This window comes from Chlamydotis macqueenii, chromosome 3, assembly GCF_036417535.1.
Source record: "Chlamydotis macqueenii isolate bChlMac1 chromosome 3, bChlMac1.mat, whole genome shotgun sequence".
NCBI lineage: Eukaryota > Metazoa > Chordata > Aves > Otidiformes > Otididae > Chlamydotis > Chlamydotis macqueenii.
In genome coordinates this window covers 89,452,813-89,475,733 of record NC_141558.1, presented here as the reverse complement: position 1 = coordinate 89,475,733, position 22,921 = coordinate 89,452,813, and the positions used below count along the sequence as shown (strand labels likewise).

General features: G+C 36.8%; 1 protein-coding gene across 1 annotated transcript in view; it reads left to right on the top strand.

Moving 5' to 3' along the window:
* The window catches only part of CRIM1 (cysteine rich transmembrane BMP regulator 1), a 198,307-nt gene that overhangs the window by 85,054 nt on the left and 90,332 nt on the right, over window positions 1-22,921 (top strand). Inside the window, exons 3-4 of the mRNA XM_086745319.1 lie at window positions 4,838-5,080; window positions 13,955-14,075. Of these exons, the coding sequence (XP_086601445.1) occupies window positions 4,838-5,080; window positions 13,955-14,075 (364 nt within the window). The remainder of the gene's footprint in view (window positions 1-4,837; window positions 5,081-13,954; window positions 14,076-22,921) is intronic.

Here is a 22,921-nt window from a genome sequence, read left to right as displayed (position 1 = left end):
CCAGACATCTACTTTTAACAAATAGTTTTACTGTCTTTCTACATACAGTTAGGGTTGCATGGAATTGTTAATGTGAGGGAAAATCTACATTGTGGATTCGGGGAATGCGACATGTGCATATCTTCTTGCTGTGTAATCTGTGTGTTAAGACGCTTCTTTGTTCAGGAATAAGTATTTTATGTGTTTGCTGTGCTAATTTATTTCATAGTAAGTGACTTACATAGATTTTCAAGGAAAGGTAGAACTAATTTTTTTTTTTAGGGTTGATACAGTGCTTTGAAAAACGAAGCTCTCCAGTTTCTGGGCACACATAGTAATTGTTTATATTCTATTTATTATCATAATTAAGAGTTTAGTCCTGATACAGAGTTTAAGTCCTGATACCTTGTTTGACTTAGAAGATGTTAGTTAGGAAGATCCTGATTTGTTTAGTAGACAGTAGCTTAAAAGAAGTTTGGGAGGCAGGTCAGTGCTTCATAGTTTATGTGTGGATTTCACCAAGCAGCATTAGGTTATTGTTGTGAATCTGCCTTGGTCTATTGAAAAGCTACTTTGAAATAGTCCTGATTTGGTGCATAAAAAGAGTAAAGTAGCGAAAACATCATTAGTGAACAAATGGTTGTTTTCTGTGGAATATAGCTTGCCATTACCCTATCTTTCTGTCTTTTGAGATAGTCTCTTGTTGTATTTTTAATTATTCTGCTCTTACGTGTATTCTTATGTGTTCCTTTATTAACAAACAATTCCAGTCCTTACAAAAGGAAAAAAAAAGAGCTATTGAACAATTTCTCTTGTTTGATGAAATGTTAAATAGCTGTATGGAATTAAATCAGGAATCCTGCTAAAGCAGTGACATTCATGGCTATGTTAATGTTTCTAATTTGTTTTGAGAACAAATTCAATTTTGATGCCTTCTTTGATCAAGTAATGAAAAAGTAAACAGCTTTAGTATAATGAATTGTAGATATATCTCATATACAAACATTTATCCTTGCAAGTAGTGAAGACGGGTATACTTGCCATTTGCTGAGATAACAAGAAGAAAAACCTTGAAACTTTACTTAATGGTTGCTTAAAAGTAATGTCATTTATTCAGGCTTGGTATCAAAAAGAGGAGCCCTCGTCAGCTTTTAATGTACTGCAGTAAAACAGAACTCCCATCTTATACTGCAGTGGCTGCTGGGCTCAGGATGCAGTTAAGCTAGCAAAGTTTTAGCTAAAAATGTAGTAATACTACCCTGGGAGCTGCTGGATTTTCATGTTCATATAAAGATTATTTTCAGAAGTGTGAAGTAGGGACTCTACAAGAAAACACCTTAAATACTGTCAATCACATTCATTTCAACTGCTTGCTCCTTTCCACAAAAGGAAAACCACATCTAAATCAAGACCCAAGTCATGTGTAGCCTTCAGAAAGTTTCTTTACCTGTGCTTGACTCTACTGTGGCTGGAGTTAAGTTAGCTGAAGGACAATTGTCTGTTGGCTGATTCCGCTTGGGTCAATATATTGACTTTCCTGTTCCTCAGTTGCATTTGTATATTGGGAAGGGAATGTTTTACCATGTACATAGTTTGAGATTATAATTTGAAAGCACAATATTTACAGAAGTAGTAGTAGTAGGGAGAGGGTTGTGTTTGTTTATTTTTCAGGACTATTGAAGTACAAAAGTAATAGTGACACTGGGTTAAAAAGAAAAACTTAAATTAGATTTCTAAGTATCTGCTGGTGTTATGTAACCTGGTATTAAAACACAAACGTGTCTTTGCAAGGTGGCATTTGTGTTTAAACCATTTCCTTTGAAAATGATGCTGGTTTTAATAATAGAGTACTATTGTATTCTTTTGCAGTTAACTGCATTGAGTACAATACTCTAATGTGGAAAAAACTATCAAAGATAGTAACTATGAACATTTCATACAAAAATACTTCTCATGGTTCTCTATTTAAACTTTCTCTCTTTCTTCTACTGCTTGTGATGCCTCTTACATGCTTGTTTTCCTCATATATTTTCTAGGTGATCTTATCAACTCCAACAGCAGTTTTTGCATTGGTCTTCAAAATAAATATATCTAGAGTCCTGAGTAGTCTGAATCCCAACAGTTTAAAATGCATTTCTAACAAACCTTGCATTTCTGAAAGTTGACTTAAATTAGTCAAATACAGTCCTCAAGGAAACATGTAGCTTGATATAGATATATGTGTATGTAAATGCAGTCAAGTAAAAATAGTAGGTAAACTTTTTTTAAATACGTGTAATAGGAAGTCTTTTCACAGGAGACACTACATGAGGATGGGATTATCTGTTGTGGAAATGATTAGGCAGATCAAGTAATGAACAGTGTGAATTTAAGGGTCTATCATGAGCATGAACATCAAGGGCTGCTACTGCACTGTTGCTCTATCACGTCACTGTGCACGATTGAACAACATGCAGTGGGAAATGAAAAGATTTCTAAAAGCTAAAATGTTGAGCCTTTTATTGTATCCATAAACTAAGGAATATCAATAAAATACTGAAACTAGTATGTTATCTATTATTTATACAACTTTCTGCAGTGAAGCAGTAACCTGTAATGTAGAGTCTGAACAATGTGTTTAATAAAGCAGATAAGAACCTAAACATAAGGGTAGGTTTAAAAAAAAAAAAAAAATCAGTCTTACAAATGTTGTTTAAAATTCTAGGCCAAATACATATCTAGCGTAGGCTATTTTAAAGATAGATGAAATAGCGGGGTTTTTAACTGTAAGAAAAGAGTTATGATGCTATCTAGTATCACATTTCAGTTGGTAATCTCTGTTGCTTGTGAGAAAAAAATATGAAGTGCATGTACATGAAGGAAATACGTTTAATTATTTTCTGGTTCTGTTTTGTTGTGTTTGACAACTAAAATTGAGGCAAATGTTTATATTAATTATTTCCTTTTGCAGTTACTAATGCTGAGACCTAGATTAATATTTTTCTAAGCAGTTGTGTTTCTAGGCTTTATATCCCTCTAAGTTTAAATGAAACTAAAGCACAGTTACCAAATCAACCATGTGGACAAGCAATACTGCTTTAATTCTTCAATATAGCTTAGAATTCCAAAGAATATGCTAAAATTAAGTGTCAAAATGATCCTCTGGGGAAAAAAAAATGCTGTTATTGACATTCAGGGTATGTTTGGAAGCAGAATTACATACTTACTGTGTTGCTTTTAGTTTAAAGAAAAAAAAACTCAAACACAATATCCAGTAACTTCAGTAACTCCAAAACCAGTGAGTTACTAAAATCTTGGAGAAGATATTCTTCACTTTTTATCAGAGATGCTCATATTTGAGTAAGATGTATCAATCCTGGAAATTATCACTAGAGATTAGTTTTTAAATGGCATTAATTTAAATATCAAATTAATAAAGTTAGTGGTGTTTTTTATTTGTTTCTATTATTCTGCATCTAACTTTAATGACAACAAACAAAGTAGTTGATTAATTTTGGAGGGCTGATGATATTTGTAGTAGAACCATCTAGTGTACAAACTTGCAAATAACCAAGGAGTGGTACAAAAAATTTTATAAATTCAGGTCTTGGTTTTCTATTGTTGTGGAGTTTTTTCCAGTTAGGTCTGGGAAGGCTCTCTGTACTGTCTCCAAACACTTAAGTCACGATGTCCTGTTAACCTGAAGATACTGCTCTTCTGAGTGTCTCGAATCCACTTGTTTTTAAATAGTGCTCAGGTATATTGAGCAAAATGAGACCCTCTTGAGTATGACCAAGATTCTCATTGTTTGTGTTATGGACTAAATTGGTCAAGAAAGTGGTCTGCTTTTTCCCAGTATAGCTTAGTCATTGGAGAGCACAACACAACCTTTCTGCCACAATTACAATTCTTTCTTTCTTTCTTTCTTTCTTTTTTTTTTTTTTTTAAGAATGGAGAGCCTTGACTTCTTTTCCAAGTTTTGGAAGAGTGTTACCTAGTTGTCCAAGTGCCTTCTTCTATATGTTCATTCTCTCTTTGTCTCGGTGCTTGTCCAGTTTGTCACCCTCCCCACCAACTTGTTGACCTTGTTCCCCAATAATCCTTTTCTTATTGCTGTGTGCCTGCAACCAGTGCCTGAAACCTCCAGTACCTGTAGTCAGTGCTAGTCAAACCTCTCCTATTTACTATTCAAGCCAATAAAGTACATAGGAACAACACTTGGAATGTGAGCATTGGGAGGAAAAATCCTCTTCTGCTAGCATATGGACTCTCCGTATATGTTAGCTGTTGCACTTTTAACCAGCTTTTTGAATATCTAGAGTCTCAGTTGAGGTCATTCAAGTTTTAATAAGACAATTAATTAAAATCAATTGCTCATAGTGGAAAGTCTTAGGAAACCGAAGAAGACAATTAATTAAAATCAATTGCTCATAGTGGAAAGTCTTAGGAAACCGAAGAAGACAATTAATTAAAATCAATTGCTCATAGTGGAAAGTCTTAGGAAACCGAAGGTGTAAGTGTGAACATCAAGGCTGTGTATGATGTGACAAGTTGTGTCCTAGTGTCATGGACAAATGTGTAGCTTCACAGCTGTTTTTGAGGCTGTGCTGGTTCAGCAGTCACGCACATTACACAAATTAGAATTTTTGTGAAATATTTCATAATGCACATGCTATCTTGCAAATACTAAGATTTTTTTTTTTTAAAGCATATTCCAAAATTTTTGCTAATCAGTTCAGCAGCAGCAGTTTCCTTTTATTTTTATTGTTTTGGGGGGAGGGAGAAGAAAGGGAGCTTTATCTGAGCTCACCGTTATAGCTTCAGTACAGTGTTTTATTGATGTATATGCCATGCTGATTTTTTTTTCTCTCTGTTTCAGAAGAGAAACCTGATTGCTCTAAGGCCCGCTGTGAGGTCCAGTTTTCTCCTCGCTGTCCAGAAGATTCCATCTTGATTGAAGGTTATGCTCCTCCTGGTGAATGCTGTCCGCTCCCGAGCCGTTGTGTGTGTAATCCTGCAGGCTGCCTGAGGAAGGTTTGCCAGCCTGGCTATTTGAATATATTGGTGTCTAAGGCATCAGGAAAGCCAGGGGAATGCTGTGATCTCTATGAATGTAAACCAGGTAAAAGTAGACACAATTTTTTTTTTCCATTTTTAAATTATTTCTAACTGTCTGACAAGTGCAATAACCTATATAATTGCATCTAATAAAGCCTATATAGCCTCTAAATTCCTCTGATTCTTCTTGAAAATTAAAATGATTATATGTGGGCAATACCTATTGAAAATGTAAGAAATATTATGATCAATTTTACTTTATTTTTTTCTTCAGACATTAATTTAAACTGAACAAGGGAAAAGTAGCCTAGTGAGAGTGTTGCATTTCTGTGGATGCTACTAGTGAAAGTGACATAGTTTATATACTGATGAGATGATACAGAGGTTTTTTGTAATAGGAATGTATTGTGCATAGGCAGGCAATTAAGGTTTCTGTCTTAAGATTTCTCTAGATTACAAATTGATGACCCTTAAAAATTGGAGAGCAAAAGGACTGTGGAGGAGCACATTGAAAGACTTGACAACGTTTTCAGTATTTACCCATTTTTCCATTTCATAAGAACACAAATCACCCTTTCTTGTGATTTATTATTCTCTGTGAAGTGGAAGGTGTGATTCACTCTTTTTCATCCAACCTTTGGTAAAGATGAATAATGAAAGTAGAGGGATGAAAGCAGGCATATAAAATTGTGTAATCCAAAATTTTACATGGAAACAGGTTTGAGTATGCTTAAGCTGTGCCTTTCCTGTGCTTGTTTAACATTTTCTTAAATCCTCCACAGAAGAAGATTGTACAGTCTTTGTATCTTCTAGTGCTTCTCTTTGTGTCTTTCCTCATATCCAATGCAAATCTGCCTGTGTGGAGATTTAAGCAAATTTTTTTGTTCTCTGTCCTGAGTTGTTGGTGAAGAAGTCATTGTAATAGTTTTTACTCTGGAACATTTTGTCAACTTTAGTCTTCTTTCATTTAGAATTAGCTGTAATTTCTTATGACATAGTTTCCTTGGACCCCTTCTTTGTTATTTTGCCCCTCTATAAGTTATATTTATCCACATGTCTTTAAAATGTGGTGTCCAAAAGCAGACTACTGTTTTGCGTGAGTCTTCACCACTAAGTACTGTAGAATAATTACTTTATCTTTCATGCAAAATTCAAAATAAGAGCCAACTCTTTTGCAAGTTATATTTAATTTGCGAAATGCAGTGATCCTAACGTCTTTCTGTAGCATGACTGCTACTGAATCACTATATTTGGAAATTTAAATTCTTCCTATATATGTATATATACACACTTCAAGTATGCTTTACTGAATTTTGTGTTGCTGACTTTGGATTATTTCTTTATTTCTCAAAATAAAAGTGAGCTCTGATTGTGTCTTTCCAACTGTTATTTGCATTCACATCTTGTAGTTTTCAAATCACTCCGTCCAAACTTACCTTTGTAGGTTACTTCTTGAAGATTGTTTTCACTTTGTTAGTATTACAGAATTTTCAAAATGAATATGTGATTATTTATTGCATTAGAGGATTTATGTAACTTTGTGTACGTTGGTTTCTGAAGTAGTTTGTATTTTTTGTTGTGGGGAGTTAAGAGGTGAAGATACATGTGAGAGTGGAAAAATGAAGATGCATATTAGGAGGGTAGAAAAGCAGAGGTTTTGAAGAGGTTGGGGAAGAAGACTATGGCATTTAAGGGAAGTGTGGAGATTTGCAGTGGGGGTTAGAAATAGAGGCTAAGGGGAAGCAGAGTTCTCTCCTACCTTGGGAGGTGATGAAAGTGTGTTTCTTAGGCAGTGGCTAAGAGACTGAGGAGTGTAGGTGGATGCTCTTGTGCATCCCTGCAGTGACAAGGTGATGAAAGATGTAATGGCTGAACTACAGACTACAGGGTAAGTGGGGCCCCCACTTGTTGCAGTGCCTTGGCTTTAGGGGAAGAAAAAAAAAGAGTGCTATTAATATGGAATTATTTGTCAGTACATAGCTTGATTTTTGTCAAGTTAGACTTCAGTAGCTGTCCAAGTTGACTTTCATAACTTTGGTTTCTTCAGGTGTTTCTTTTGTTTACCATTTGACATAGTGGGAAGATTGCAGAGGAAGAACAAGCTAACACAAGACTGGAAGGCAGGGAAAGGAGTAGGTGAATGTTGACAAATAGTAGACTACAAATCACTTACCACAGAAGGCTTTTTTTTTTTTTTTTAAATGGCAAATCTTTGCAAAGTTGAACTTTTCTCAGTTTTCAGAGGATATACAAAGATATAGAAAGAAAACTATAGACTAAACAAATACTGAAATCTTTTTCAATTTTTCCTTTCTCATAGAAAATTCAGGGATTTTATTTTTAAATTTGCAAGTCAGCATGAACCTTGCTGGTTTTTTTTTCCATCTAAACTGTTCTGTCATGGTCACCACTGTCTGGTTTTAAATAAAGTTAAGAACAGGCAATGGAATATCTTGTTTTATTACAATTGTGAATTCATAGGTTTATAGAATTACAGAGTAGTTTAGGTTGGAAGAGCAGATGACTCTGGAGGTAATCTAGCCCATCCTGCCTCTCCTGCACTGTTTTATGCCATTTATTCTCTATGTATACATGTACTACTGTGTATGTAGTAGCATGTAACTATTTTTATATATGTATGAACTCTGTGTGAATTGTGTATGTGGATTTGCTGAAATAGTTGTCATAAGAAGCATTATCTGACTTCACTTTAGATGGCATGAATATTCAGCCCGTGGTGAGCCTGGTAGTAAACTTTGTGTTTTCAGAGTTTGACTTGGGATCTTGAAGAACTGTAGGAAAGAAGAGTTGAAGTGGTGAACTAGCAGTGCTCTATTTCATGTTTCCTCTGTTTTTAATGCCATGTTGCTGAAAAAAAATGGGGCAATGGACAGTATAAGGCCTGGCAGGTTCAGGCAGACTTTCTTATGGGGCTGATCTCACTAGTTTTACTGAGTAGTGTCAGCATGCCTATGGAATTCACATGTCAAACAGAGAAAACAGTTTTCTATACTCTGCCACAGACCTAGAAACTTTAATTCTTAGTGCTGCTACCAGAACACTCTTCCTGCACCTCCATGGTTTTGCACCAGCAAGAGCTTTCTGGTGGAAACAAATTGCCAGAAGCTGTAAGGACTGCTTCCTATGATAGCAGGGCTGCCTTATGCTAATATAAAGTGTTTGCGCAATTAAAGCATAAATTGTGTTTATTTCTGTTCCTTAAGTAAGATGTCACTGCCCTCCAGTTTACAGTGGCATTTGAGTTCGGAGCCTTCTGCTGACAGCTACATATGTTCAAGTACTGTGACTGGCAACTGAGTAACTGAAAGGAAAATAGGAAGTGTTTCTTAACAAATGCTAGAATAAAAATAAAATCTTTCATTTTGAGATCCACTTCCTCTTCTACCTCCTTTACTTTAGAAATACAATGATTAAAGGCATTGGCATTCAGTAAAAATGAGCACTGAAGATACTTAGTATCTTAGTCATACCTGTCTATTAAACTCCAGATTAATTTGTCATAAATGATGTTACCTATTGCTCCATCAAGCATCTCACCACAGCTGTGGTACCTTCTGAGAACAAGTATGTCATGTCCCTTTTATTTTGCTGCGGTTGCTAAGCTCAGAAGTGAGATAACACTGGTCTGGTGCCATAAGCAACCTATTTTGTTTCTGTGAGCTGTGCAAAACTGGCCATTCATGAGCAGTGAATTTACTGAATGAGCACTGAGTTTAGTTTTAAGGTGGGAGTTACAGTTCTTAAAGTATTGAGAGTACTTTTTTTTTCCTGAAAGACAGTTTGAATGAACAGTCTCAAATGGAGCTGCGTAATGTGTTAACAGTAAAAAATAAAAATAACCTGAGACAAGATTTGTGGGAGTATATGTGCCTCTTTTGCTAAGAAGCTGAAACAGTATGAGCAATGATGTTTTTAAAATCATATTTGCTTATTTAAAGATGGAGTTAAAATCTGATCTAAAAGATATTTTGGTGAAGATGTGATAGGAACTCTGGTTGCATCTTCCGAATAAAGCGTGGTAAATAGTTTACTTTGTCAGTTATCCAACAGATGTTTGTTGTATCTTTATTGATAACTTTGTTGTTGCTTATGATGACATGGGGAGTGTCACCTCTTTAGTTTCTGACATCCTTGGGAAAGCACTGGAAGCTGTCATGCTGGACAGAACCTCTGTTGAAAAGACCACTCATGTTTCATTCTTTGAGCAGTCTTTCTGGCAGACCTTTCATTCACTCACCTTCTCCAGCTCCCCCCTGCATGACCTGAAAATTACTTTTACTGAAATGGAGGGTTTTTTCTGGTACTAGATCTTGGTTTAAACATAATTGTAAAGAGAACGTTATTGTTTGGCTTATTTCTTTGGGGAATTCTGTACAGTAAGGGCTTGATGGAAAGTCTGAGATCAACAGCAAAATTCAGCAGGTAGTGTGTAATGATGCACAGGGAAGTAATTTGTGCTCCACACTGGTACAGCTTCAGTGTTGAAAATCAGGTCCGGAATTGTTAAGGTTTGCACCAAGGAAAAGGGTCAGCAAAAACAATTTTTTATTCATAGTTGAGAGAAATAGAATTATATAGTAATTTTTTAAAATTCTTTGTTGCTTACAGAAATAGTACGTATGTTGTTATATTGGATGCTTTCTTAGAAGCTGATGTTGAGAGGAGTTAAGAGATGAGATTGGGAAACAACTGGAGGAAATGAGCAGGGAAGAATTACAGATATGTTTCTCATGAAGCTGAAGAAATGGCTTATAAGTTTACAGTGATGGTGAGGGAGGAAAAAAAAATAATCAGCAAATGCAGGGGTCTGTATTGGGAAATACCTGTGATAGGGAAGTGATTCAGATGGTGACACACCTGCTTGAAAGTCCAGGAATGCCATCTGTTCTGGTTGTGTTTAATACAGTCTGAAGTGTGAAGGAATGTAAAAAGGATGATGAATTGTCATGAAGAGATACTTTCGTATTTGCTTTCTCCTTCTCCCAGAGCAGAAAGTGTAACTACCATTACCTGATGTAGTTGTGTTGCGTTGCATCATTCATGAGGGACCAGTTGAAATGCATCTGAACTGAAAGCAAAGGGTGTTATTTGGTGCTTCTTAGCTGCTGTAGAAGCAGACTGTGTACCCTGGTACTAGACCCTCAGAAAGTTGTGACTTCTGGAAAAATATGAAATCTCTCCTGTGCTGAGCCACTGTGCTGCATCAGAGATGCAAATGCGGCTTTGATCCTGGACCTTTAGATTCATAGGTAGCTATCTAGATCTTGCCCCTAAACTGTACATTGTATTCATTGAAAAGCTAGGATAATATGTAAAGGTGAAACTTAATATACTTGTGTTAACATAATCTCCTATAAAGTTATTTTCAGTCAGGTGTTAACAGTTTATTGATCAGAGGCATTTGGTTTTGTAGTCTATAAAGGAGACTGCACATTACTACCGCTATGTCAGCGTCCGCAGCCATGGTAGGATTTCTGCTACGTTCTCGTAGAAAAATTAGTAACTCTCAGATGCTACTGTATACAAATTCAGTGCATGAGAAAGTTCCTGAAGACTTGAAAGCAAAGGTTGGTCAAGTACATCTTCACTGATAGGAAATTGCAACACATTTATGAGTTCTTGAAGACAGAGATTTGTGAAACTGTGTATTTAAAGCTTCTAGGATAGAGAAAAATAATTTTCTTTAGACAGAATTTTAAAATTTTTAGCTTATGATGAAGTATATCATAACAGCTTTTGAATTATTGGAATCAAAGTAAGATTTGAAAACAAAACTAGTACTTCAGTGGCAAACATTTGCAGTCTTGTTTTTTAGGATGGTATTACAGCTGATCTGGAGGACATTTTTTTTTAACTAATGAAGAATCCAGTTATAGACTATTCTTCTACCTTACAGTATTTTCACCTTCTCTGGAAGTTAGACTCAATACTTTTTCCAGTTTGAGAAATGCATTTAAACCTGAAACAAAGTAGGAACATTTTTTTTTTTTCCTTCTTCAAATACCTTTCATCTCTTATCTCTCTTCATCTCCCTCTGGTGAGGAAAGGCTGGGAGACCTGGGGTGGAAGCCCCATCCCTGGAAACGTTCAAGGCCAGGCTGGATGAGGCTCTGAGCAACCTGATCTAGTTGGGGATGTCCCTGCTCCATGCAGGGGGATTGGACTAGATGACCTTTGAAGGTCCCTTCCAACCCTAACCATTCTATGATTCTATGACTCTTAAGCTGGAGAAGAGAGGTCTCGGGGGAGATCTCATCAATGTAGATAAATGAAGGGAGAGTGTAAAGATGGAGCCAGGCTCTCTTCGGTGGTGCACAGTGGCAGGACCAGAGGCAGTGAGCACGAACTGAAACACAGGAGGATTCCTCTGAACATCAGGAAGTGACCAAGCACTGGCACAGGTTGACTGGGGAGGCGGTGGAGTCTCCATCCTTGGAGATTTTCCAAAGCTATCTAGGCACAGTCCTGGACAACCAGATCTAGGTGGCCTGGCTTGGGAAGGAGTTGGACCAGATGACCTTCCAAAGTCCCGTCCAACCTCAGCTGTTCTTTGGTTAATCTAGTAATGTAATAATAAAGATCTCTTAGTTTGGAGAGAAGACTGAGATTATAAAATTCTGTGGGTGGTAGATATGCTCAGTGTATATCCTTTTTTTTCACACCAAATCCTACTAAGCAGGAATTGGAGGGCACTCTTGTACTAGTAAGGGATCAGTATAAAATAAATAAAAATGGGTAAGTCAGATCAAACAGGGGAACCACTGAGTGACTACAGCCACTTAATTACATGAGAATCTTATATTTGAATGCTCTTGATTCAGGGTTTGTTTGTAATTTTTCTTAAGTTTGTACTTTCTTAATAAAGAAAAACTGGGCTGCTTTTCAGTGTTAGTGAGCCATGTAGTAGCACCGTGTAACCACTGGAAAGAATTTGAACTATTTAGGAAGAAAAAGCACCTTAGTTGAGACTCAGTGACATGATTAGGAAGTTTCCTTCTGTTTTTTCTTTCATTGTCATTACTGATATGTGACAAGATGGACACAGAAATAGCTGTGCAGTAGCAGCTTGTTGGTGAAACTTGTCGGCAGATTTTTCCCAGTCTGATCATCTGGGGAGGAGGTAGAGCAGGCCTTGAATCCAGGAAGGCGGAAAGGTTACTAGTTTAAATTCAAGAAACTGGACATTGGTAGTTACTTGGCACAACAGAATCATGCAAATTGTGTTGGTCATGTTGGACGGTACTAAGGAGCTCATGATTCTCAATGCCCATTGTGATAATGGAGGAACTAAGTGAATATTTCTTACAGAAGAGCCATTTCAAATGTGTTATTTGTTAATAAAATGGAATGTAAAACTCTGTTTTTTAAAGTGAAATATTTTAAAATCAAGTACTCCTGTCTTAAAGGCAAGTAGGTATGTTTACAAAGAGATATGAAAGTTAACTCGATAATTGCCATTGTTGAGATGCGCAACTGAAATATTTCCATTTAAATTTAATAACTTTCTTCATTGCTCCACAAAATGGACTTTCATTAAAATTGTGCATTTCTCAGTGAGAGCTTCTTTAACTTGTCAGGTTATTCTGCTTTAGCAGATGGCTCTGTTTCCCAGATAACTGCAAAAAGGCAGTTTCTGAATATCGCTTGTAGAGGATACTCACGTACTCATGTACTTTGAAAGTTAATGGTCTTGAGGACAAACCTACTGGTCCTAACCTTCATGAGGTGCAAACTGGTTTAATTGAATTCCTACTTTTGTTTAAATGCTTAATGAGATGTGCTAAGTAGATGTAATTCTGAGATTGATGTCTCGTTATGACTGATTGAATTATTATTGCTGCGTACCACTGAGGATGAAGCCTGAAAAATGTAGGACTAGAAGAGAGAAAATAGGATTTGGAGAGGTATCAGCTCTTGCAAGAAGTGTGGTGTAGCATTGCCAGGCTGCTTCAGCTCTGCAGTAAGCAGTCATAATAGTGTCAGTACTGAAGTGAAGTTAATCAGTAATCAGGGGTATCGTACTGTATAATTTTCAGTCTGATAACGTTCTGTTCATCCTGTCTACTCAGCCGGTAGGTAGCTTATTTCTTTAAAGAGGAAATCATGTTTTATTCTGTACTTCCTTAATATAATTATGGTGAGGGATAGCAAATAAATAATGCCTGAGCTGGTATTGTTTGTTAACATGGGAGATTTAGCACCAAATAAGATAAAGATGTGTTTCAACTTTCCTGAGTATGACTCATAGGATTAAATGTATATTCAGCCTGATTATTTTTTCTTTGCGTTTCTAAGCATTTGTTGCTTTCTAAAAAACGTCAGTCAGTCCTACTAGTTATGCAGAATGCTTCATGTTGTTAATGGAGATAGATTTGGTAATTTGCATTTCATTTTTTGCCATATACAAGTACCTAAACAACACAACCTAATGGAATAATCCTTAAAAATGCAGTTTACGTGTGCAGGCATAAATCCATAGTATATCTTTAATATTTTTTTCATTTCCTATAACCCCAGGTATTTGACTCTTTAAGCAGACTTTAATTAGGAAAAAATTAGACAATGAATTGTTTATTATTTTAAAAGCTGTGGGGAAAGTGTATTCTCAGTAACATGGTATATTTTGAGTAGCGAATATTATTCACAGGTGTAATGATTATTTAAGGTTGTCTATCTAACTTCTGTAAGTTTTTCACTAATACTAGTTCAATTGCTTTCCAAGTCAGTAATTTTAAAAATGAATCTTAAAAAGAAATAAAGTCTTTTTGTAATGTTACCTACTAAGCGTGCATTCCTTAAATATTTTTCTGACTTAAATTTAAAGGTCGATGCATAACTGGTTGCTTATGATGAAGTAATTTGCAGAAAGCTTCTAAAGCATGAATAAAAGGAATTTTCTTCTCCGTTTCCTCCTTAGTGTTCAGTGTGGATTGCAGCACAGTCGAATGTCCTCCTGTTCAACAAGTTGTTTGCCCACTGGACAGTTATGAAACCCAAGTCAGGCTGACAGCTGATGGCTGCTGTACCCTGCCCACAAGGTTTGTGTCTTGACGGCTGAATATTTTTAACTTGTTCTTTACAATTCCAGTACTACAAGTACAGGATAATAGTACTGGAATAATAGTGCATACTTCTGTGGCAATGAATGTTAATACAGAATAAAAGATATATGAAGTATGTTAAAGGTATATCATGCTGATAGAAATACAAAATCTATCTTTGTGAAGCAGAAAAAAATTATTCTTGGTGTAAGTGCATGAAGCTGATTTTTTTGCTAGAATTATTTGAGGGATTTGTGCCTCTAGATTGCTTTTCAATATATGCCATTAATTTTACAAAAGTAAATTATTTTGAGAACCTTTTGAAGGCCTTTGATGTTAAGGAATTACGGATGGAGATGATAAAATGATAGAGATGGCAGAAGATATGCCAGAGAAAATGTCGCCTAGTAAAAGGAAAAAAATAAAACATATTTTTGTATGTGGAAGACTACTGCAAGAAGTTGAAAGATAGTGGCTTTCTGAAACTGTAGGGAAACAGAAATTTCAAGTACTCGCTTCCATTTCACTTACGTTGTTGTTCAAGGAGGTATAATTTATTACAGTTCAGAAAAAATAAAACAATTTGGAATTGATTTTGTTCCAAAATTCTGCACCACTGTTTCAGCAGACTTTTACAATGGATTTCCCAAAACCTAATTCAACAATATGCCAAATAAATATGGATTCAAGCAAAAAATACAATCAATGAAAATATTTTACAAAAAAGAAAATACTTCTAATTTATTTGGTATGAAGGTCTTTGCACCATACATTATTGCCATATTGTCAACCCCTTATGGGTTTGTAAAGGAGTGATAAACTTGCAAAGAATTCGGAAAGTAGAAAATGTCAAAGGTTGTGTAATGAATAAAGGATCTTCCCTTTTGGGTACAATTTAATATGGTGACTTCTTTGAAACTGTTGTTTCCATGAAATACGAGGGTCTGTCATTGAATGGAGAGTTAAAAATATATGTATTAAAAAAAAAATTAAGGCAGGAAAAGAGATGTGAAGAACTTCATATAGTGCAGCAATCTTTTATATTAGAATTTGAATATATATTTCTAGACTTGACAAATTTTATTTGTAATTGTAGAACACACATAGTAGACTGCTACTTAAAAATTACTTATTATCCTTATTCAGTTAATGCTACAAATGTAGCATTCAAGGTTATTGTTTTCTTTTTTGTTGTTGTTTTTTGTTTGGTTTGGGTTTTTTTTTTTTTTTTTCTGAATTTTGGACCAGAACGTGGTATGGACTCTCAGTATCCTCCCTTTATTCTTTGGCATCTTCTCATTAACCTTCCGAGGAATTACAGTAATTCAATATTAGTCGAGATCTGACTTGGCTTGTTAGGATTGCACAGAAGGCTGTAGAGTTTCACTAGTCATCATACTGGCATTGCTACCAGTACAGCTCACAATTAGAATAAAATGCTACTAGATAGATTATAAAGTCAAAGAAGCAATCTGAGATTAAAATTTCATGAGGTTCTAGTTTAGATTAACACTCAGAAACCTTGACACAATAGAAAACTTAGATTAATGTAGATTTTTGCTTCCAAATTTGTTTCACATTGCTGCATTAAAAAGTGATATATAGACCAAATTATTTTTGTTTCCCAGAAGTAAAATTATGTTCTGTTTTTCTGCAGTCTAATATAAGTTGTGGTTTGATTTTTCCATTGCTTGGGTGGAAGGAATGAAAAATATCCACTTTATTCTTTGTAGATGATAGCTTCAGTGTTCCTTTTATCAGGGAACGTAGAGTACCAAGAAAATAAAACTTCATTTACTTCAGAAAATATTTCCAATCGGTCATTTTTCTATTTCTAGCACACATCTGGGAACTGATCTTAAATAAAACATGTCCTTGAAAAAATCTTTTTCTTTCTTTGATAATGTTTAAAAGTGTAACCACTTGGTTTGCTGTGTAACTCATGTCTGAGACGTACTTGTACACATGCATGGTACCTGTGACAAAACCAGTATTTTTCTCTCCTTCACACAAAGACCCCAATTGTACAAGCAAGCTTAGAGTGTGTGAATTTAGATAATTGTGAGTTGCACTGAAACCTCTTGGAAATCAGATTGCTGTGCATTACTGGGATAAGAGTTTAACAAGAGATCGGAGCTGGGATAGAGGAGTTCTTAGCTCCTGGAGTCTTATGAATGGATCTGAGGGGATTTTTGTGTTAATATCTATGTCCTCCTTGATGTGTAAAACTGCAAAAAAAAACCACAGTTAGCATAATTTAGTCTGTCTAGAGGCAGGTTGAAGTAATTATAGATGTCTTATACTCCTCCATTATTTTTTAGTTTTGTGGCTCAGTCTGTGTTGCTGTATATAGTTGTTATGTGGGTTGCTAGATTTTTTGATTCCTAAATCCAGCCAAAGCAATAATGCACTTCTTAATAGAGTAGCTGAGAAGGGAAATAAGAAAATATTAATCTGACAGCAATAAGATTGTATAGATGCTTTACATGTTGTATGCCTGCTAGAAATGTACTTACTCAGATTTTAATATACTGCTATGCTTCTTAAGGAGGACAGCGCCATAGTTGTCATTCATGAGCTATAAGTAAAGGTATTACTTGAAGGGGGTCTAAAGGAACATAGACGGGGGTTTATCAGAGAAGGAAGATTAGATGAAAGTTAGAGGAAAGAAGTATATATATGAAAAGAGAGAGAGCAGAAGGGGAAACTAAGTTCAGTTACTTGGAACATGAAAGTCAAACCATTTGAATTCAGGTTCAATATTTCCTCAGATTTGAGGGAACATTGGAGCTTTATATTTGGAGCCAGGGTCTCTATCTTAAGTGATACCTGCAACTCAACTGTAGAAAAAGTCAAAGTGCAGATCTATGGATGAATGGCTCTGCACTGGGAAATGGGGATGTTTTTTCCTTAATTCTAGAATTTCTTGATGATGAAATATTAACCTTGCATTGGCTGTGATTCAGTGTGATTCATTCATCATAGAATGGTTAGGGTTGGAAGGGACCTTCAAAGGTCATCCAGTCCAACCCCCCTGCAAGAAGCAGGAACATCTCCAACCAGATTAGGTTGCTCAGAGCCCCATCCAACCTGGCCTCGAATGTTTCCAGGGATGGGGCATCAACCATCTCTCTGGGCAACCTGTTCCGGTGCTCTACAACCCTCACTGTAAAAATTTTTTTCCTAATATCTAATCTAAATCACTAAGGTCCATATCATATCTCTTTATAATCATTGGAATAAAATTTAAAAGAAGTGGCACTACATGTTTTAATGTACGTTTGAGAATAATTTATGAAAAGCAAAGCGATAGTGTTTCATAAGTTCATAGTCTTTAGCACATGAATGATGACTATAGCACTGTCTTCCTTAAGAAGTACAGCAGTATATTAAAATCTAAATAAGTACATCAGCATTTTTGTTAAGATTTATGGACTTTTTCAAGAAATTACAATTATTTGTTTTAATTACTGCCACTAAAATAAAGGCTTAATACCAGCAGAACCAGAGAGCAGAGAAGGAGAGTATCATGGTTAGGAATGGATGGCATGTCACTACCTCAGTTAACAAATAGTTGACAACTTCACATACACAGGAGCAGACTCCTGTCTCACATCTTGTTCTTGGCTTGTTCCTTGTATATAATCTGCTAGGAAAACAGACATCTTTAAACTTAGTGTTAATTTGGCATTTGTTTTATGAGTGAGCTCTTGAATGCATATTCATAATACTGAAAACTCCTCTAGGAATGCCAGGGGAAAAGTGGGAATAGTAAACAAACATCTCATACTGTTGTAGTTCTTGTACTTGCATTCAGAGGTCACGTTTAATTTCACACTGCTTTCTAATGCAATGGTTCGAGCAGGACAGCCTGCTGATTTAGCATTTATATCAAAATACTGGTTGCTACACCTTTCATCAAACTGTCATGAGACACTGTCATGATTTAACCACAGTTGGCAGCTAAGTACCACACAGCTGCTTGCTCCCTTCCCTGCCACCTCAGTTCAATAAGGGAGAGAGAATCAGAAGGGTAAAAGTAAGAAAACTTGTGTTGAAATAATGACAATTTGATGGTTAAAATAATAATAAGAAATGGTAATGAAAAGGAAAAAAACACGGAGAAACAAAACCCAAGAAAAACAAGTGATGCAACCACTGCTCACCATCTGCTGACCAATGCCCAGCCAGTCCCAAAGCAGTGATCACTGTCCCCTCAGCCAACTCCCCCTGTTTATACGCTGAGCATGATGTCATATGGTATGGATCAGCCCTTTGGGCAGTTTGGGTCAGCTGTCCTGGCTGTGCCCCTTCCCAGCTTCTTGTGCAACTCCAGCCTTCTCGCTGGCAGGGCATAAGAAGCTGAAAAGTCCTTGACTTAGTGTAAGCACTGCTCAGCAACAACTAAAACATCAGTGTGTTATCAACATTATTCTTATCTGAAATAAAAAACACAGCACTATACCAGCTACTAGGAAGAAAATTGACTCTATCCCAGCCAAAACCAGGACAGACCTTAAATTTTCAGCTGTTTTGTCAGTAAAGCTAAATGATACATGTGTCTCTGGTCTTGGTAAAGATGCTCTCTTCTCCAAAGAGCTTGTCAAATAAAAATGTATCAGAGCTCTTACAGATAACATGTTATCACGGTTCTGTTAATATAAGTTTGTTTTCTTCTACTGCAAAGTTAAATGAAGAGATGATCAATACGAAGTGTACAGAATCCGTTATCTTTGGGTGTTTCCAATTTTTCTGTTATGAATGAATTTTCTTCCGATTTTCAGATTCTTCTGAGAATTAATTTGCAAGTGTAAAAATCTTTATCAAAACTGTTCTGGTTTTGTTTAGTAAGGGGGGGGAGGGCTAAGGTGGTAGCTTCCATAGGAAACTGCTAGAAGTTGCTCCCCTTTGTTTAGTGGACTCGGCTGGGCCTAGGGCGGACCTGCTGCTGGCCAAGGCTGAGCCAATTGGTAGCAGAATGTCCTGTGATAACGCCTCTGCGATAACGTATTTAAGAAGGGGAGAACAGGGGAAAAAAAGGAGAAGATGTGAAGCATCTGAGCAGGGGCAGAGAGGGGGAGGCGCGAGCCTCATGGGCCTTGAAGGCCTCACCCTCTGGCCTCCTGCAGGGCAGCCAACTGGGCCCAACTCGGCCCGGCCCGGCTGCAAGAAGTGGAGAGGAGATGAGAAGTGAATGAGATGTAAAAAGGACCCTGAGAGGCGTCTGCCAGCCTGTTGTGAGGAATGGCTGCAGACGCCAAGGTCAGTGAAGAAGGAGGGGGAGGAGTAATGCGGTTCTTGGCCAAGATTCCCCTGCAGCCTGTGGTGATGACCATGGTGGAGCAGGTTGTCCCCCTGCAGCCCATGGAGGTCCACAGAGGAGCAGAGATTCACCTGCAGCCCATGGAGGACCCCACGCCGGAGCAGGCGGATGCCTGAAAGAGGCTGTGGCCCGTGGAGGGCCTGCTGGGGCAGCTGTTCTGGAGGGACTGCACCCCGTGGAAGAGATGACCCATGCCAGAGCAGTTTCACAAAGGACTGTGGCCCGTGGGAGGGACCCCACACTGGAAGCAGAGGAGGAATGCGAGGAGTTCTTCCCCTGACCGTGAAGCAGCGGTGTATAGCAACGCGTGATGAACTGACCCCCATTTTTGGGAAGAGGGAGGGGTGGGGGGGGGGTTATTTTGTTCTCTGTCTCATTCTCCTGCTAGTTTTAGAAATAAATGAATAGTTTTTCCAAAGTCGAGTCTGTTTTCCCCGTGACGGTAATTTTAAGGATTTCTACCCATCCTTATCTCAAACCTCGAGCCATTTTTCCTTATATCATCTGCTCCTGTTCTCTCAGAGGGTGGGGGGAGTGAGAGAGAGACTGCATAGTCTGGTTCTGATCAGGGCTGAACTACGACAAAAACCTATTTAACTTTTTATCTCTGGAGAACGGACTACAACAGGAGCTGATTTCAGAAATTAGTGTTGTCTTTTATCTGTATTGCTCACATGGTTTTTGTACATTTTTCATAGGATTATATAGCATGGAGTAAATGGCATGTTTGGATACCTTTGCACCAAATATTTTTGGATTATCTTTTTTCTTTTTGGCTGCTCTCTTTGTTGGAATAATTTTGAAGTTTAGTCTTTACTAGATCTCTGCTTTTTGCTCTAGTTTTACCATCCTGCTTCTGTGCTCTTTTTTTCTCCATATAATCTAAGTACAGTCATTTCCCTTGCACCAGTTTCTATTCTCCTTGATCTTGCCTATTACAAATCTGGTAACTTCAAGATTCATTCAGTGCACTGTTATCTCAGATGTCACCCCCCCAGCTATTCTTAGTCAGTCCTTTAATAAAACCAGATAAACCAAGAAAATTCTGGAGAACTAGAAAGATATTAGTACTGTGCCAATATTAAAAAGAACAAAAACAAAGTAATTAAAGTCTGGTTATTTTTATATCAATTCTGAGAAAAATAGTGGGAAAACAGAGGATTGAATTGAGGATTAAAGGACAAGATGACTATTTCATATGTCAGAAAATTGAAGAAGAGTTTTTTACAGATACAATCTTGCAAGATTGGAGCCCAAAAGGCTTGGGCTTGAGGGATGAGCAAATGAACACTCTTTGAACTGGACCATTTCACTGTCATTTAGTTATAGATAGCTGGATGATGTTGCAAATGCAAAACTCAGTTGGCTCAAGTAGTGTGGAGGAGTAGGATTATAGGTTTATTGTTTCAAAGAAAACCTCTGAAAAAGTTTATTTAATTAGTCATAGAACTTTTTTTCCTTGTTTTGAATAGTCTTTTCTCTGGTGGTTTGGTTTTGTTGGTTTGGTTGGGGTTTTTTTTTGTTTGTTTTTGTTTTGGTGTGGTTTTTTTTGGTGTGTTTTTTTTTTTTTTTTTTTTTTTTTTTTTTTTTTTTTTGTGCTATATATGGCTGAAAAGTCTCAGTCTGGGGCTGCTGTGAATGGCAATGCCACAGTTTGATCTTCAGTATAGTAAAGTAGTGAAATTTACTTGACCAGCAAAAGTGTTAGTTCTTTGGATTATATAGTAAAATACTGGTTTACATTGTAATCACCTACTCAGTCCTGTTGGAGGGTCGGAGAGGCAATTTATGTGTTTTGTTTTCCTCGAGAAAAAGCTTTCCTTAGAAAACAGCCGAGCTGCGCCCCCCACCAGTTCTTAAATACTTACATTTTGTACAGCTCAAGGAAATGAGTAATTACTTTGATGTATTACTCAAAATCGTTTATTTACCCAAGGCTTATGTTAAACTATACTTGGATAGAAATTACAACATAGAACAGTACAAAAAGAGATTTGATTATCATATTTAATTAAGTAATATTACCTTTCAAGGAATGACATAGTAGGAAAAAGAGTAAATTTACAAAAACATGCTTCACTTTAAGAATAATCTATTAAACTAAGAAAACGCTCTTTGGCATCTATCCTGTACTAAAATATTTTTGACATGAGTGTGCTTTGTTTAGGAGTTCTGAAGACGTTAAGGAATAGTAGTGGTTTATATTATAGAGAGTCTTTGAATTTTGTATACCGTTAATGAACTGGTTTTGATTCCAAAGGAACAAATTGCCTAGTTTATTATTTGTAGTGTTTTGTTTCTAACAGAATTTTGTGCTGTCTTATGCACAATATAGATGCCACTTAAGAAATTAATCGGCAGTTTCACTTTTATTTTTCAGAAAACTTGTAGATATCGGTTAAGTCAACCATGCTGTCTTTTCACATTAGTGAACTGAAACAGAGGTCTTGTGGCAGCTGTTTATGCAAAAATCACACCTCTTCAGAGGTCATTTAAATTTATTTATGGTTTTGTTAGCCTTGTAGATTACTTTGCCCAGTAAGCAATTGCTCTTGATGTACTTTATCCCTTTTTATGACCCTCAGACCTGCTGTCGTTGTATCATCTATTGTGTCTACAACCTGTCACAGCATTAGACCAACCAGCCAATATTCTGTATTTCATGTTACACCAGTGTCTAGGGAATCCTCGTGGCAGCTGTAAATAAACTGGCACAGTTCTTTTCTTCTCATTTTGTGACAGCCACCAGAATCATAACTGAGAAGTCTATAGTTGTAAGTTCTCTTTTACACTATTATCAATTTATATTTGCATTATATTTGAGAATACCGTACACATCTAGTTGGATAATGTTTTTTTTTCTGATAGCATCTGTAGAGGTGGCCTCGGAGTCCCTGATTCCCTTTGCATCTGTCCCACTCAATAGGGGTAGTGTATACCCTTTCTCTTCATTCTTCCTAGCTGCTGGCCTGCGCCAGATCTTTTCAATGTCATTCCTTGTCAAAATACATGACTCTTGCATGTTTGTCTAGATTCTTTTCTAAGTTCTTCCTGTCTTTGGAAGACCTTAATTTTATGATCCATTGTTTGGATGTTCAGTACAGGATTGATCATTTCGTTTTTCCCAATCTTCTTTAGAGGGCAGTCATTATTTTCCAGGAGGAGTTACTTTTTCTCTTTCCCCCCTGTACCAGTCACTTCTCTTAAGCAACTTTTGCTGATACAGAGGTCTGCCTTGTATTTGTTCTAGAATTTTAGATCCTTCTTCTCCACCCATCTCATCCTCAGGAAATGGTATCCAAGTGGTTGTGGATCATAATTTTTGTTAAACACAAGTTCAACTGGAACTGGTAAGCGCGAATACAAATCCAAGCACCTGTATCTTCCTGAGATTTCTGTTCAGGGCCTGACTTCTGGGTAGATGGACCAAAGGTCTAACAAGAGCATGTTAAGGGTTCTGCAGAAGCTTTGCTATGCCTTCAGTTCTTTCATCAGCATCTTAGAAACTCTGGTTTCTAGC